The sequence below is a fragment of the Nanorana parkeri genome, unplaced genomic scaffold, assembly GCF_000935625.1.
Source record: "Nanorana parkeri isolate BGI_ZX_2015 unplaced genomic scaffold, ASM93562v1 scaffold1667, whole genome shotgun sequence".
In the NCBI taxonomy this organism is placed as follows: domain Eukaryota; kingdom Metazoa; phylum Chordata; class Amphibia; order Anura; family Dicroglossidae; genus Nanorana; species Nanorana parkeri.
Window position 1 is genome coordinate 235,844 of NW_017307935.1, and position 16,239 is coordinate 252,082.

Sequence of the window (16,239 nt, forward strand, 5' to 3'; positions counted from 1 at the left end):
TGGGGTTGTTTCTCAGGGGTTGGGCTTGGCCCCTTAGTTCCAGTGAAAAGAACTCTTAAGGCATGAGCACACCAAGACATTTTGGACAATTTCATGCTCCCAACTTTGTGGCAACAGTTTGGGGATGGCCCCTTCCTGTTCCAACATAACTGCGCACCAGTGCACAAAGCAAGGTCCATAAAGACAAGGATGGGGGAGTTTGGGGTGGAGGAACTTGACTGGCCTGCGCAGAGTCCTGACCTCAACCCAATAGAACACCTTTGGGATGAATTAGAGTGGAGACTGCGAGCCCGGCCTTCTCGTCCAACATCAGTACCTGACCTCACAAATGGTCCAACATTCCCGTAGACACACTCCTAACCCTTGTGGACGCCTTTACAGAAGAGTTGAAGCTGTTATAGCGACAAAGGGCGGAGCCAACCCAATATTGAACCCTACGGACTAAGACTGGGATGCCATTTAAGTTCATGTGCGTGTAAAGGCGTCCCAATACTTTTGACAATATAGTGTACATGCATTGGAGCTGATCTGAATTCTGAAGTGCATGCAGTGAGGCTGATCTGAATTCTGAAGCGCATGCATTGGGGCTGATCTGAATTCTGAAGTGCATGCATTGGGGCTGATCTGAATTCTGAAGTGCATGCATTGGGGCTGATCTGAATTCTGAAGTGCATGTATTGGAGCTGATCTGAATTCTGAAGTGCATGCATTGGGGCTGAACAAGTTTTGTGCTTGTGTGTGTGCAAACAGTATGTGTGAAAACAAACTAAGACTACATTGTGCTATTGTTCACTGGCATGCCAGATTTCTATTGCTTGTGAATATGACACTTAATGTGGAAAAGGTTGCTGACCCCTGCCCTACAACACGGACATGTCATCTAAGAACAGGAACACAAGAAGAAGAATACAAAGCTGAGGTCCCACAAGTGTCATGCAGTATGTGTGGGAGGATAGTCATGCTGTTAAGTAATAATAATGAAGATAAGAGAAAGAGAAGGAAGCTCTATGATATAAATAATTAAATGATTCAGTTACATCAGATATAGAATAAACTCTGAGCTACAACTCAGGAGCATGTGACAAAAGTAATTGTCAGGGATTCAAGTCATCATTTGGTATGACACTGATGCTCACTGATTAGCAATGTGGCTTCACGGTTCTCAAGTCAATTCCCAAGTAGGCTTTGGCCTACTTTAAGAATTCCTAAACTGACCCTTTCACTTTAATAGAAATGCAGCTAAAAGGTCCCTTCAACAGAAGAGCGTACAGTATATATTCACCTCTCCAGAGGCCCATGCCTCCATCCTTCCATCCATTTCAGGGCTCCAACCTCCATAAGACTCTTCAGCATTTGAGACTTTTGGGAATGTTGGATGCTTGTGACCTCTATCACATATCGTGGTTCCATTCTTCAACCCCTAAGTCACTGCTGAGTCAGGTAGTGTCATAAAGGTAGGAGGATGGAATGAATGGTGGGGGACACAAGCTTCTGATAATCCCAAAATTGTGGAAAGGGGAAAAATCTTATGGAGGCTCCAATGCTGGAACGGAGGGAAGATAGGAAACACATGCTGTTGGAGAGGTAAGTATAAAAGCTCTTCTATTGTAGGGCTGTGTCATCTGCAGATTTATTAACCTGGCAGGGGGTTAAAGTGCTGTAACCAATAGAAACCAGCGATAATCACATGTATGAATTTGAATTGGTTGTGCACCTAAACTTTGGAATCTGTGCCCATAAAATGGCCAGCAGAGGGTGAATGACTATTCACTAGTACTGCCTGTAGGCTCTCTGCCACTGATAGGGTTGCCACCTGTCCAGGATTGACCCGGACAGTCCGGGTTTTGAATGCTGTGTCCGGGTTTCATGGCAGCAGAAACCCGGACACAAGATGTCAAGCAGACAGGGGCAACCAAAATTAAGATAAGGGCTACTGGTCCCCCACTGAAAATAGTCTCAACTGTGATATTTACATATGAACGGGTGGCGCTATTTACATATGAATAAGCTATGACTTATTCTCCCAAAAAAAATGTCTGCGCGTCGCTAGAGTGTTCGTGTTTCGCTTGAAAAAACGGTGGCAAGACTAGCCACTGATCTTTACACATTACAGCTATGAGGCTCAAAGTACACACATTTTCTCAGTAATCTGTCACTATTTTCCAGCTTTGTAGAAACAGGGTTTTGCTTCCTCATGTCAGACCTGATGACTGGCGATTTGATGACTGGTGGAGAGAATACTGAAGAAGCAGCAGATGAGGTAAACAAACCACAGATCCATAGAATGAATGAGGCAGAAGCACAGGAATCCTTGCACTGCAGGTCCTCAGGTACTTCCTCTCCATCAAGGAGCACAGTGAGCAACACAGTAGAGGCTTCACCAAATCTCACTCCAAACCTCCTGAGAGGCCGAGCAGTCAGAGGCAGCAATGTCTTAGATGATCTCAGACGCCAGACATACAGCTATGAGGCTCAAGATAGTGGAGTGTCTAGGCACAGGAAGCGCTCTGCTATTTTTAAGGAGGAACACAAAAGGTAGAATAAAAATGTTAAGACATAAAATCTTATTGAGTTCAGGTTCACCTTATAAGTGTAAATCTAGCCAAACTTTAGGGAAATAGTGGGGAAGGTTAGAAGCTCTGTAGAGCAGGGGCGTCCCGAGGTCGGGTGTCATCTGGAGCTGAGACCCGGTGACACCCTGCCGTGATGTCATTGCGCACGTGCGTGACGTCGCAGCGCATGCGCGATCATCTAATTGACTCCTGGCGGCGGCCATCTTGGTGATGGACGCCGGCAGAGAGAGGAGGGGGACGTTCACCCGGTGGGATCAGGTTCACCCGCCGGATCCCTTCTCTTCTGACACTGTCGTGCTCTCGGACCATGACCAAGTGCCCAACTTTTCATTGGGGGTGACACCAAAATGACTGTCAGTCATTTTGGTGTCACCCCTCCAATGGTGAGACCCGGGTGCAGGCCACACCCCCCGCACCCCCCTTTTTGTGACACCACACTGTAGAGTTTTTTATTGCTGTGTCCCTGCTGGGGAGGTTCATTCCTTCTATTTATCCCAGTCCATTGTCACCAGCACATTTTATGTTGTGTCAAAAGCTGAAAATTCAAATCTGTCTCACAGAGTCCCTGGTGGTTCTGACTTCTGGAATGTTAAAAGGACAGAGAGTTAAGGGCTGGTGCAGACTGGGGCGATCCCTAGATGCGTGTCCCGGGACCGCGTGATTGTGTGCTTTCAATGGGGTTCTATCCGTGCGGCAATCACTGAAAAAAGGTACATGTACCTTTTTACACGACATGCACCACGTGTTTTTGTCAGCCGCATTCGCGCGTGATTGCACAGGCGGATTCGCAGCGGGAAACCACGCTGGGCTGTCATCAGAAAAGAATGGCACTGCCAGCACGATTAGAGGTGGTGTGCGATTCCGTGACCGCGTGGCCATCTGCGTGGTTTCGTGCACGTTGGCTGCGCGGTCACGTATCGCCCAGGTGTGAACCTGGCCAAAGGGAGGGACACTACAGTCCGTAAGGGTCTTCCATTAACAGAACTCTGACTGCATCATATGTCATGCCTTGCAATGGTGTGTTTGCTGCCGTAGTTGCGCTCCACCACTCTTCAGGCACAAAATATCACCAGAAAAAAAATCAACATCCTACAACTGTCAATCACAGAGTGGCAAAGCTCCACCTCTTTCCTGAAGGCACAATCTATTTATGAGGACATATTGCAGAGGTTATTGGAGGAATATGGGATGGTAGTATACGAAATTGTGCTTTAAAATGCAGACTTTGTTTTAAGAATAGGCATTTTTCTAAAGAACAAGACAATGTAAGATATGAATTATGTTTTAGCTTTCCAAGGAAAAACATCTGATGTTGGTCATTTGATTGTGACGTGTTTTATGATTTTCCTTTTCCTGTACTTTGCGGCTCCTTATTGTCCGTACAAAACACGTGTGAAAGAACTTAGATATGAACTTAAAGGGGAACAGTAGTCTTTTTGAATATATAGTCCGGGGTATGCAAGAAAAATACATGTGCACACATTAGAAAAAGAAAACATTTGCATTCATTATATTTTTGCATAGCACTGCAACCGGAAACAATGCAATGCTCTGGCTCCTGCAGACTTTTCCTCCCAGCCCCTGACTATAACAAGGTACGGACTTTTAGCTAAAGGACGGGAGGAAGTATGAATGGACTACAAGTGTGGTATTGTCATCACTGTTCTGCTTCTGGCAATTAGAATTGATTAGTTTATATACCTACAATATCAAAATCAGCAACAAGATGGAGCTGAAGAGAAAACCTCTCAATTTGCAGCAGCTTAGACTGTTTTCCTTTAATAAGAAAATACTCCCAACATCCCTCTGCCCAAAGAGAAAGAAACAGGTGCATCTTGGGAGTTCAGATCCTATTTTAGAAAGAGGAAAGAAGAATCCGCTGCCAGGTGTCTGGAGGAAAGAGCCCAAATCCTTGTTAGGCAGCATCGCTGGTATAGACGTACTTGTTTCTCTCAATATTTGTGAGCTGACTCTATATTTACTTGTTTTATATACTGATTGTATGTTTCTATGTTCCAGTTTCTATGTTCTTTTACCAGTTTTACTCACCCTGTTTTGTTATTAAAGCATCAAGATTTCACTCAGCCTGGCTTATTGCAGAATAGGAGGGTTTAGCTGCATGTTGAGCCATGATCAGGCCACAGGGCAACATATAGCGGGGACGGAACGATCAGACTTAAGCTGTATTGAGAAATAAAAGTCTCTCTACTGCGGCGGCAGACGGGACTTATAGTTTCTCCATTCACAGATCCTGTGGCTTTACATACACTTTAACATGTACATCCACAAGGAAAGAGGAGAAGGAGGAAATGACTGAAGCCTTTAAATACATGAAGGGTATGAACAAGGTTCAGGAGGGCATTATTTTCAGCATGAAGCTGAGATCAAGAGCATGGGCTCGTAACAGCAACAAAGTCCAACTGTAACATTAGAGAACAGTATTTTATTGGAAGAGTAGTGGATGCGTGGAGCAGACTTCCAGCATAGGTAGTGAGTCAGTCAACAGTAAGTGAATTTGAAGCGGACCCATTAGACAAATCTTCTCTCAGCTGCTCTGTCCTCCTTTTGCTTTACAAAAACATATAGATGGATTTTTTTGTTATACCTTTTCCAGTAGTGTGACCCCCCACGTCCTAATTTCCTGTCTAGGCAAGGATGACATAGTACTCACTCCTGGGGTGCCTCCTGGGGCATGTCTGGGGTGTGTTTTAGTGAGGGGCTGTGAGTTTCCATCATGTGTACTGAGGGTCTGTTTCAAGTATTTTGGACCTGGACCAGACCTGTGGCATGTCTGCGCATGCTCAAAATTCCCCTGTACCTGTGAAGACATCCCTCAGGTCTCGGCCAAGTCCAAAATAATTGAATATCTGCAGCATATTTGTACATTAGCATAGTCCACCCATGCGCGCGCAGACATCCTACAGGTCTCAACCAGGTCCAAAATACGTGAACACCTGCTGCATGCCTGCGCATGAGCGGAATCCCCCCTTACCTGCGCAGACATCCTTTAGGTCTCATCCAGGTCCAAAATACGTGAAGACTTGCTGTATGCCTGCGCATGAGCGGAATCCCCCCTTACCTGCGCAGACATCCTTTAGGTCTCATCCAGGTCCAAAATACGTGAAGACTTGCTGTATGCCTGCGCATGAGCGGAATTCCCCCGTACCTGCGCAGACACCTCTCAGTTTACAGCCAGGTCCAAAATACTTGAATATCTGCAGCATATTTGTACATAAGCAGAATCCACCCGTGCGCGCGCAGAAATCCTACAGGTCTCAGGCAGGTCCAAAATACATGAAGACCTGCGCATGAGCGGAATCTCCCCTTACCTGCATAGACATCTTTCAGGTCTTAGCCAGGTCCAAAATAATTGAAGACCTGCTGCATGTCTGCGCATGTGCGGAATCCCCCAGTACCTGTGCAGACATCTCTCAGTTTACAGCCAGGTCCTAAATACTTGAAGACCTGCTGCATGACTATGCATGCACAAAATCTGCCCGTACCTGCGCAGGCATTCTACAGTTCTCAGCAGGTCTGGCATATTGGAAGACCTGTTCATACCTGTGCATGCGCAGAATCCCCCCATGTGTATTCAAACATCCTACAGGTCTCAGCCAGGTCCAAAATACTTGAAGGCCTGCGGCATGCGTGAAACCTAATGGCACAAACACAGGAACATCAACAGCCATAGACAAAGTGGCCTGTGAGGTCATAGATATAAAATCATAGCCAATGGGATGCAACTACAGTACATCTATATCGAAGATATGCAATAAAAGTATCCCAAACGGTATGCGTCACTTTTTTGGGGACTGTAGAAGGACAGGCCACATTGACATAAAACAATAAAACACAAGAAGGGGAGGGACACTAGGAAATCTTGACAACGAGGAGTCTCAAGGTGGCAACGTGAGAGCAAGTTAGCGCAAGGTAAACTTCAGCTGCAAGGTAGACACTATTGTCTGTAAAAACAGTTTGGATGTATACACTTATACTTTAATAACCACTAATTGAATTATTAGCGCTGTATATCCGGTTGATATACTCTAGACCTACGGGTTTATAGTACGGCAGCTTTCAATTAAACACTTTGTTACACTTTAATAGGAGTTATCACTCGTCACACGAGGTGTACATTTCACTCTATTTTATCTAATTTAATCACTCTACGGATATTCAACATAAACGTATTGGTAATAGTTCAATATGTTTACTATCTGAACTTTTTAGCGCTGCTCATCCAGCTAAACTAAGGTAGACAACGCTGAACTCCTTCAACTAGTAACCATTTTTTTTTTATTCTCCTACAAGGACATTTATTAGCTAGGGGGGAGTTTTAACTAGGGAGGGTGAAGTTCCTCTTTAAACATGCATGGGATAAACACAGGTCTATTCTTAGACAAAAAGGTTAAAGAAAAATTTTTACATTTTTTTTAAAAGACCAAAAATAACTCCCTTACCCCCCTAAGGGGCAGACCCGATGGACCACTTCCTCTTCTTTCTGCCATCACTCTTCTATGTTTCTCTATGTAATATAAACACTTGCAAAATGAAAATAGCTCTGCTTCTTCTTCTGAGCTCGCAGTCATGAATAAAGTCTCTGTAGCTGCTGTTTCTCCGCCAAAGCCGAGACTGATCACTGTACACACCTCCCAGGCCCTCCCTTTTCCTGTCCTGACTATATAACTCCAGTATTGTACAGTAATCCTGCATGTTGCTGGCTGCTAGCAGGGACGTAAGTCAATCGCTCCGTTTGCAAACTTCTTGTGCGCTGTCCAGGGAAGAGCCATGGTTCTCTATCACAAGGAGTTTGAGAACGCCGGCGCAAAATCCGGTCTGCAGATATGGAGGATAGAAAAAATGGACCTGGCTCCGGTACCGGAGAATCTGAACGGCAATTTCTTTGTGGGAGATGCTTATATCATTCTGCATACTATCACGAAGAACAACAGCAAATTCTACAACCTGCACTACTGGCTCGGTAGGTGGAAGTGAGCATTTGGCTCGCACTTGTTTCTTCATGTGTGTTGTGATATAGCTGACTTACTGCACATGAGGTATAATGCACCTGTCACCTGTAAATATGGAGGTGTGTCGGTGTTAATACGCTTTGTCAGCATGTCAGTACTGGTTGTAAACCGTGTAGAAAGATTTATTGCAATCAGACTCTGTACTACTGTACAGAAACATTGGGATTGATTTATAAAGCAGACTTTCTCAGGTTTCGTGGAATCCTGAAGTTCCTTTAGAGATTTCGATGGAATTCCTTGAGCAGTAAGCAACGGTATGACTGCTTTCCCATCTGATGGTGCCTACATAGTTCTAGTACTGACAACACTCAAGGGGGGGCAGTACAATGACCAGAAATGTAACAAGACATTTCACAGACCACCAGTGTAAAGGGGAACCTCTCCCAACGGCCACTGTTGTAAGGGGACATCTCTTCTACTTACCACCAATGTAAGGTGGCATCTCTCCCATTGCCCATTATTGTAAGGGGGCACCTCTTCTACTGACCACCAGTGTGAGGCGGGTACCTCTCCCATTGACTATTATTGTAAAGGGACATCTCTACTACTGACCACCGATGTAAGGTGGCACTTCTCCCATTGGTTACTATTGTAAGGGAACATCTCTTCTACTGACCACCAATGTTAGGTGCCACTTCCCAGTAGACTCTGTACTACTGTACAGAAACATTGGGATTGATTTATAAAGCAGACTTTCTCAGGTTTCGTGGAATCCTGAGGTTCCTTTAGAGATTTCAATGGAATTCCTTGAGCAGTAAGCAACGGTATGACTGCTTTCCCATCTGATGGTGCCTACATAGTTCTAGTACTGACAACACTCAACGGGGGGCAGTACAATGACCAGAAATGTAACAAGACATTTAACAGACCACCAGTGTAAAGGGGAACCTCTCCCAAAAACCACTGTTGTAAGGGGACATCTCTTCTACTTACCACCAATGTAAGGTGGCATCTCTCCCATTGCCCATTATTGTAAGGGGGCACCTCTTCTACTGACCACCAGTGTGAGGCGGGTACCTCTCCCATTGACTATTTTTGTAAGGGGACATCTCTTCTACTGACAACCGATGTAAGGTGGCACTTCTCCCATTGGTTACTATTGTAATGGAACATCTCTTCTACTGACCACCAATGTTAGGTGCCACTTCCCAGATTGGTCATTATTGTAAGGGAACATCTCTTCTACTGACCACCAATGTTAGGTGCCACTTCCCAGATTGGTCATTATTGTAAGGGAACATCTCTTCTACTGACCACCAATGTTAGGTGCCACTTCTCCCATTAGTCACTATTGTAAGGGAGCATCTCTTCCACTGACCACCAAAAAATGAGGTCACCTCTCCCACTGGCCACTCTTGTAAGGAGGCACCTGTTCTACTGACCACCAATGTAAGGTGGCACTTCACCCACTGGCCATTATTGTAGGGGAACACCTCTTCTACTCACCACCAATGTAAGGGGACATCTCTTCTGCTAACCACCGAGCTAAAGCTCACTATACGCCTTACAATCTGATTGCACAATTTCCTTTAGATTTACCAACAACTATGTAGTGCGGGGGCTTGCCTGACTGGAAGCAGATTGATTGTATAGATTAGATAGGTGTTCATATTACATAGTTTGGGTAAATCTAATGTTTATTGTACAAAGATTGTATGGTCAGATTGTAACGTGTGTGGTGACCATAAGGGTGCTGACCACCAATGTAAGGGGGTACCTCTCCCACTTGCCACTATTGTAAAGGGGGCGCCTCTTCTACTGACCACTAATGAAAAAGGAAAACTTTTCTCTGATTTCAATGTGTAAGGGGGCACTGATCACTGATGTAAAGAACACTTTTCCACTGACCCTCAGTGTAGGAGAAGCACTATGCCACTGACAACCACCAATAAAAAAAAGGGCGTTTCTCCACTGACCACAAATGGAAAGGCACAGTAATATTTTTACTCTCTTCCTGCCCACCCTGGGTGTTACAAACCTTATTCCTTAATAATAATATCTACAACTTTTTGATCATGCTAATATACCATGAGCCGTAGATATAATAACCTTTTAGGAGGGGTTACCTGAGACTGGAAGTTTATTTTAAGGGTTCCCGTTAAGAATTGCTGCACTACAAGAATAGACACTTGTTCACTTAGCTTAATAAAGAGGTAGAAGCTGTGTTCACTTTGAATATCCAATCATGTGCAAGGAAATAAAAAAAAGCAATACTTTTTCCTTCCATGGAATTTCATTATCAGTTATGTAAGTGAACACAGCTTAACTATATTCAACAAGCGAAGTGAATATTCGCTTTGCAAATCGGTCTTCACACCTTAAATCAGCACCACTGCATCACAACGTGGTCCGTAAAAAAATGCTTTTGTGGTTTTGGCGAAAAGTCTTTATAAAACGGGACAGCATATCAGCCAACCAGGCTCGGATGAAATATGATTAACCATTGCCAGCTGCTGCTTCTCATTTCCAACTTGCATGTTACAGCCTTGAAAGTTTTTACAGGATCCCCAAAGCCATACAAAACCCGCACAAAGGCGCAGTCCCTAGCTCCAAGCTATCTGAGTTCCCAACCCGAAACATATATGTAGAAATGCAAACATTGAGAGAAGGTATGTGTTGGAGGTGGCCCCATGTTCCCCAGGTGCAGAGACACACCAAAAGCCCAGCCTTATTCAAGACAGATGAAGACCCAGTAGGCAGCACGGTGGCTTAGTGGTTACCACTGCTTCCTTGCAGATCTGGGGTCCTCATTTTGAATGCTGGCCAGGACACTATATGTATGCAGTTTGCATGTTCTCACTGTACTTGCATGGTTTTCTTCCCACGTTCCAAAGGTATTCTGGTAGGTTAATTGGTTCCAGTCTAAATTGGCCCTAGCATGTGCATGTGAGATAGGGACCTTAGATAGTAAGCTCCTTTAGGGCAGGGACTGATGTGCATGTAAAGTGCTGTGTACATTGTCCGTGCTATATAAATACCTGTAATAAACGCATAAGACCCCCAGTGTGTGTCTTCAACAAAACCAGATCAGAGTCACAGTTGTCTAATGAAGGGTGTCCTGTGCACCTGAAATGTTGCAAAACTGTTGTGTCTAAATGAATAGTTGAATCATTCTTTGGCGTGCGGGCCACACTTCCTTTTTTTGCACCAAAACCAGACACCCAAAACCACACTAAAAGCGTAGGTCCTACAGAAAACACTAAAAAATTTTGTTTGTGACATATTCTGAGCGGAAAGGAGAACAGCAATTACTCGTGTTCACCCCCACCACCCTGTTTGCCATTCTGAAGTTGCTAGCTGCCAAGAAGAAATGCAAAATATGACCAGAAATACAATCAGATGGATGCCGTGCCAGATCCGCTGAGGGGGGGCCATGTGGGGTTGGTAGAAGTAAATCGGGCAGCTTTGTGGAGACTCACCACAGTTTACTTTTATCGGAGAGATTGTGATTGACATACTGCTGCCTTCCATTGTTAAAATCTATTAAGCGCCATGACAAATAACATACGTCACTGGCAGTCAAAGAGTTAAACTGGGTCAATAAATTGTAAAAAAAAAAGAGAAATGGGGAATATCACTTTAAGCTTTTATAGGAACTAAGACAACAAGGGGAGGGGGCTGCCCGAGAATTGTCAGGGGGGAAATTAGAAGTTGGGTTAGACAATAACATGGAAACATCAACACACAAACATAGCACACAGTTCCCGATTGTTCCATTTTTTTTGGAATTTGTGGACTGAGTTCCCCTTGTGTCTCTTTTGTGTACAACTGTCTTTCCTTTTGCAGGACTGATGTGTAGATCTGTGTGATACAGTGTCTTTGAAGCGGACTTTTACCCATATCTTTAAAATAACAACAAACACACCTTTATTTAGTAATAACCATCTACAAAACACATACTTCTAGATAATTGCCGGCTTTGTATTCTTTGCAGACCTTGTTTCTCTTTTCTTCCCCAGTCTTCTGGCAGCGGCCATGTTTACTGAGGGCAGATTACTATCTCTCCTTTTACTTCCGGGATTTCGTGGCACATGTGACTAGACATGTGACTAGGACATGTGACCATGCACATTATCTCAGGGGAGGAAAATGCCTTTCCCTGAGATCTCGTGAGATTACAGAGGAGATTTCCCAAGCAATGCTCTGCTGACAAGGCAATCCCAGTGTGTGTTGCTTTGGCAAACTGAAGTAATTTTGCCCTTTGAAAACAGGAAGTGAATGCTCTGCAAGTATAAGTATCTCATAATCACAGCATTTTACACCTGACATGTCTATGTTATTATCATTCATCATACATAGAGGGATGCATTGGGAGAATTTGATTTTTGAGTGTAAAGGTCCGCTTTAAGTGTTCCTGGTTTTTTTGACAGAGGAAAGGAATCACCAGCACTCAATACTATCAATAAATATGTAAATATATAAATGTGTATATATGTAAATGTGTCTCATTCTTTTGCCCTGATGAAGGGACCCTGCGTGGCCCCGAAACATTGGCTTTCCTCACTGTGACGATGTGTCTAATAAATGGACATATTTATTGATAGTATTGAGTGCTGGTGATTCCTGTCCTCTGTCTTGTGTTTGCACGGCACCATCCGTGGCCATCACTGCAAGCACCATCTTCTATATAGGCTGGGAGCGTTGTAAGGAGTGCAGAGGGACTCTCCATCTACCTGTTTTTTTTGGGGGGGGAAGAATACCATTCTCGGCAGTACTTTTATATTCTGGAATACTACTAACTTCACAACCATAACAGAATTTGGTTGCTGTGGAAGAAGACAAGCAGTAAGATTCCTTTTCTTGTAGTGCCCTTTGCTGATGCTAACCCACGCAGATGTGTGTAATTTCCGGAGAAACCTCCAGCTATGAAGAAACTAAAAATCCCACCATGTCTCTGCCTCTGGGAGTCATGTCTGTGGGTGTCATAGTCTTGCAATGCCTCATGGGGCTTGTAGTTCCATAACAGCTGTAGTGTCTAGGTGGCCTACCCCTGGTCTAAGGATTGTTGATGGTCTATATTTTTAATTTGAAAAATGATGGAAGTGCCCCCGGGAAGGAGCATTCATTTTTATCCCAGGAATGGCAGATCCCGTGACCTGAAAGGAGAGGGAGCCTTGATTGCTGGAATCATGCAGTAAGGATGTGGTCAGTAAAATGGACCCCTCCTGTATACGGGGGCGTAATCAATTATTAATTGGGGGATAGCTTACAAAGGGGTAAAGACAAGCAAAGTGTTATAAGTGGGAGGAAGTGGGCTTGCTGGCCTCTTGGGAGTTGAGCAGCGATTTAATGTAAACAGAAAAGGGAGTTATGTTTTATATGATGATAATACGTCAATAAAGCTGTGACCTTGCCCTCCCAACAAAGTTATTTTGTCTAGTACTCAGTGGCGGTGGGAGGGCAAGGGTAAAGAAACTATTTTCAATATAAAAGAAATGTTTAACTATGATTCTCTGCAGTCCAGTTAACTTAAAGGGACAGTCCACCTTCAGCCTGCTTGGCTGAACCACCTGCTAAGTTGCTCTTAGGGGCCATTCACACTGGCTATGCACGTTACACACAGCGCAACTAATGGCAATGCACCTGCTCTATGTGTGTTGCGTTGTGGTGCCATTCATTGCGAATGGCATTCCAGTACACTGTACAGTAGATTTTAATGCACGTCATCTCGCAGCACATCGCAATGCACATACTGTGTGCTGTGTTGCGCTATGTTGCTAAAAGAAGGATCATGTACATTTTTTCATCCATTGTGGTGCATTGGCAGCCCATTCATAATGCACTTCAATTGAACTTTTAAGGGCCCAGAGGCAGGTTCACACTTTTCTTGCGGAGGTGCGGTAATGTGGCCATTTCTGCAAGGAACATTACATGTGTTTTAGCGCATTGTGATGCCATTAATTTTAAATGACACCCCAACACACTGAGAAAGTGTAGCTCCAATGCACAAGTCCACAACACGCGGTAATGCACTACCATGCTTTGTGGGAACTGCATTGCAGAACATGGTGCACGTAAATGAAACACACCACACCTGAAAAGTATGACCTCAGTTCTGTTTCTGCCCTTCTTGGAGTCTCACCATTTCTCTTACAACCCATTGGATCCTTGGTGTTCCCAGTCCTGTTGTTGCATTATCCATAATGTAAAGCAAATTACATTTATAACATGGACAGCAGGAGACCCTCTGATGTCTACACCATCAGAAGGGTACTGCTGGAAGCTCAAAATTAGAGATCTAGACATGCAAAAGATATAAGGAACGGACAGGTCCTCTAACGATCCAGCATTTGCCGAGAAGTGAAATATGATTTTTTGGGTAGACTAACCCTTAAACCCTTGGTTCTCAACTGGTGGGTCGTGCCCCAAAAGTGGGTCGCGACCCCTTGTTCAGTGGATGGCCATATGCCTTCCACTTTTCTAGGTGAGAGTTTACTCAGCCTCCCCCTAGCGCAGCACTGTCCAATCTTACACTGAGCAACCATTCAAAATATGCTGCCCGGTGCCAGGTGTTGACTTGAGGTGAGGTGGGCTAGGGGTATGGCCGCGAGGGACCTTCATCCATATGTACATTGCTTATAGCTCCTTCGCATGTGCTGTAGAGGTGCCTGTACTGGAGTGACATCACATTCTGGTTCCTGGCACCTCTACAGGTACACATGGGAGCTGTACGAGCAATGCACATGTGGATGAAGCTCCAGGAATGCGCAGCAGCCCACACTGCCTTGCGCTCCATTGCAGTGCGACTTGGGTCGCGATTTAATGACCGAAGACAAATGTAGGTCCTGGGGTTACACAGGTTGAGAACCACTTCTTTAAACCAAATGATTGACCTGAGAAAAGGCATGTCTTATTTTGATATATCAGCAAAATAAAAGTAAAGTAATTCAATTAGGGAGCCAGCTCAACACGTCTGGCACTGTACAGCTTGCAAAGTTCATCTTTGGGTAGAATGGGCGGTCCAGGAGCCTGTAAAAAAGTAGAGAACGGGTCTACAAATAATTAATTTACAGTCCCATCTTGCAGCAGCCTTAGATATTATTTACAAGGCAAGTTTTAAACCTGAGAATTGCTTGCAATGGCCAGCGTCTCTGTAGGAGAAGACGCGTTTCCCCGGTTATCAGACATCCCTTATCCCATACGTTGCACATAACCCACCAGCCATCCTCAGAAACATACCAGCCTGTCCATTGGCAGCATAAAAACATGTGACCTGTTCGAGATCTGCAGATGTGCTTGAAGAAGCCTTTTATTTCTGGTATAAATGTTATCTTATTTTAGAGTAAATATTTTTCTTTTATAAATATCTCTTGACTGAATCTCCGCCAACTAGTACACAGGCTGTGAGATCTGAGACGAGGCGTAGGACTTTGGCCAGGAAAGCATTTTAATTTTTTTTTACTAAAGAAATATATCCTCCTGGTCAGCTGCCATTAGACTGGATTATGCAATAGAGAAACTCTGTAGAATGTGCTTAGTGAGCACCAGCTCGATCAATAGAGGATGGGCCATAATGGATGAGGATTTATGGTCCATTGGGGGAAGCAGGGAGAAAAGCTTTCAGTGATGTATCATCAGTAAGAGAAATACAATTTATGGCAATGGTGAGCAAAATGCACATTCTGCTTTAAACATCATCTGTTTTAAAGCCCAATAAGCCCTATAATGGTCCCTCAATAGGTAATAAAAGGCAAAAGTCACCCTCAATTCGGGGTTGTCCCTCACAGACAGAGGAGCATGGAATACCAATAATCAATGGTGCTATATCACAGGATGTCAGACCAATTTCTGAAGGTGTCCATACACCTGCCGATTATCGTATGATAATCGCGGGAAATCCAGCGATCGTATGATAATCGGCAGGTGTATGGAATGGGGTGCGACCGTTTCTACTGTACGGTCGCACGTCTTTTGTCTTACGAGCATGTTTGAAAACCCGCCGAGAATCGTACGATTTTCAGCGGGTTTGTGGCCTGCTTGTAAGACAAATGCTGCACGGGCCGGTGTGCGCAAGCGCACACTGCCCGTTCAGCATTGCAGTCATCGGAAGCCCACCCCTCATCTAAAGTACGATCTGCCTGTCCAAGACGAAAATCTTGCGATGGTTGTAAGGTGTACGGCCAGCTTAAGGCTCAATGGCCCTGGCAAAGCTACTCTTGTCAGACAGGGTCACCCTAACTGGGTACCCAGAATCAGAGTCCAAAAGGCTAAAGCATTAAAAACACCCAACAACAAATGAGTCCGAAGAAACTGTAATTGTTTACCAAAAAAATTTAACAAAACAGCATTTCAGGGGTCTTAACGCTCCCCCTTCATCAAGGATTTGATGTTGTATATGTTCTTGTAAGGACTCAAACAGCACAATTAGCAAACTGAATGTATATGAAGTCTGCAAGAGTGATACAGTATCTGATATAGATCCAGGAGCAAAACAAAACCTAAGAGGGCGGCACTCACAGTGTAGTGATGAAGAGAGTAGCACTGACCTTAACACATGCATAATAGTTCACCCATATACGTTTAACTTGTGTATTTCATTGCTTTAAATTCACAGTTAAAGAGCAAATGAAGCTAAAGATTTTTTTTAATTTTTTTTATGTTGATAGAGTGGAGAGAGATCAGAACCCCCCCCCCCC

General features: G+C 44.3%; 1 protein-coding gene across 1 annotated transcript in view; it reads left to right on the forward strand.

The window, feature by feature from the left end:
- The first annotated feature begins 7,254 nt into the window (after nt 1-7,254).
- The window catches only part of LOC108799243 (adseverin-like), an 85,906-nt gene continuing 76,921 nt past the window's right edge, over nt 7,255-16,239 (forward strand). Inside the window, exon 1 of the mRNA XM_018571078.1 lies at nt 7,255-7,554. Within this exon, the coding sequence (XP_018426580.1) occupies nt 7,362-7,554 (193 nt within the window). The 5' untranslated portion in view covers nt 7,255-7,361. The remainder of the gene's footprint in view (nt 7,555-16,239) is intronic.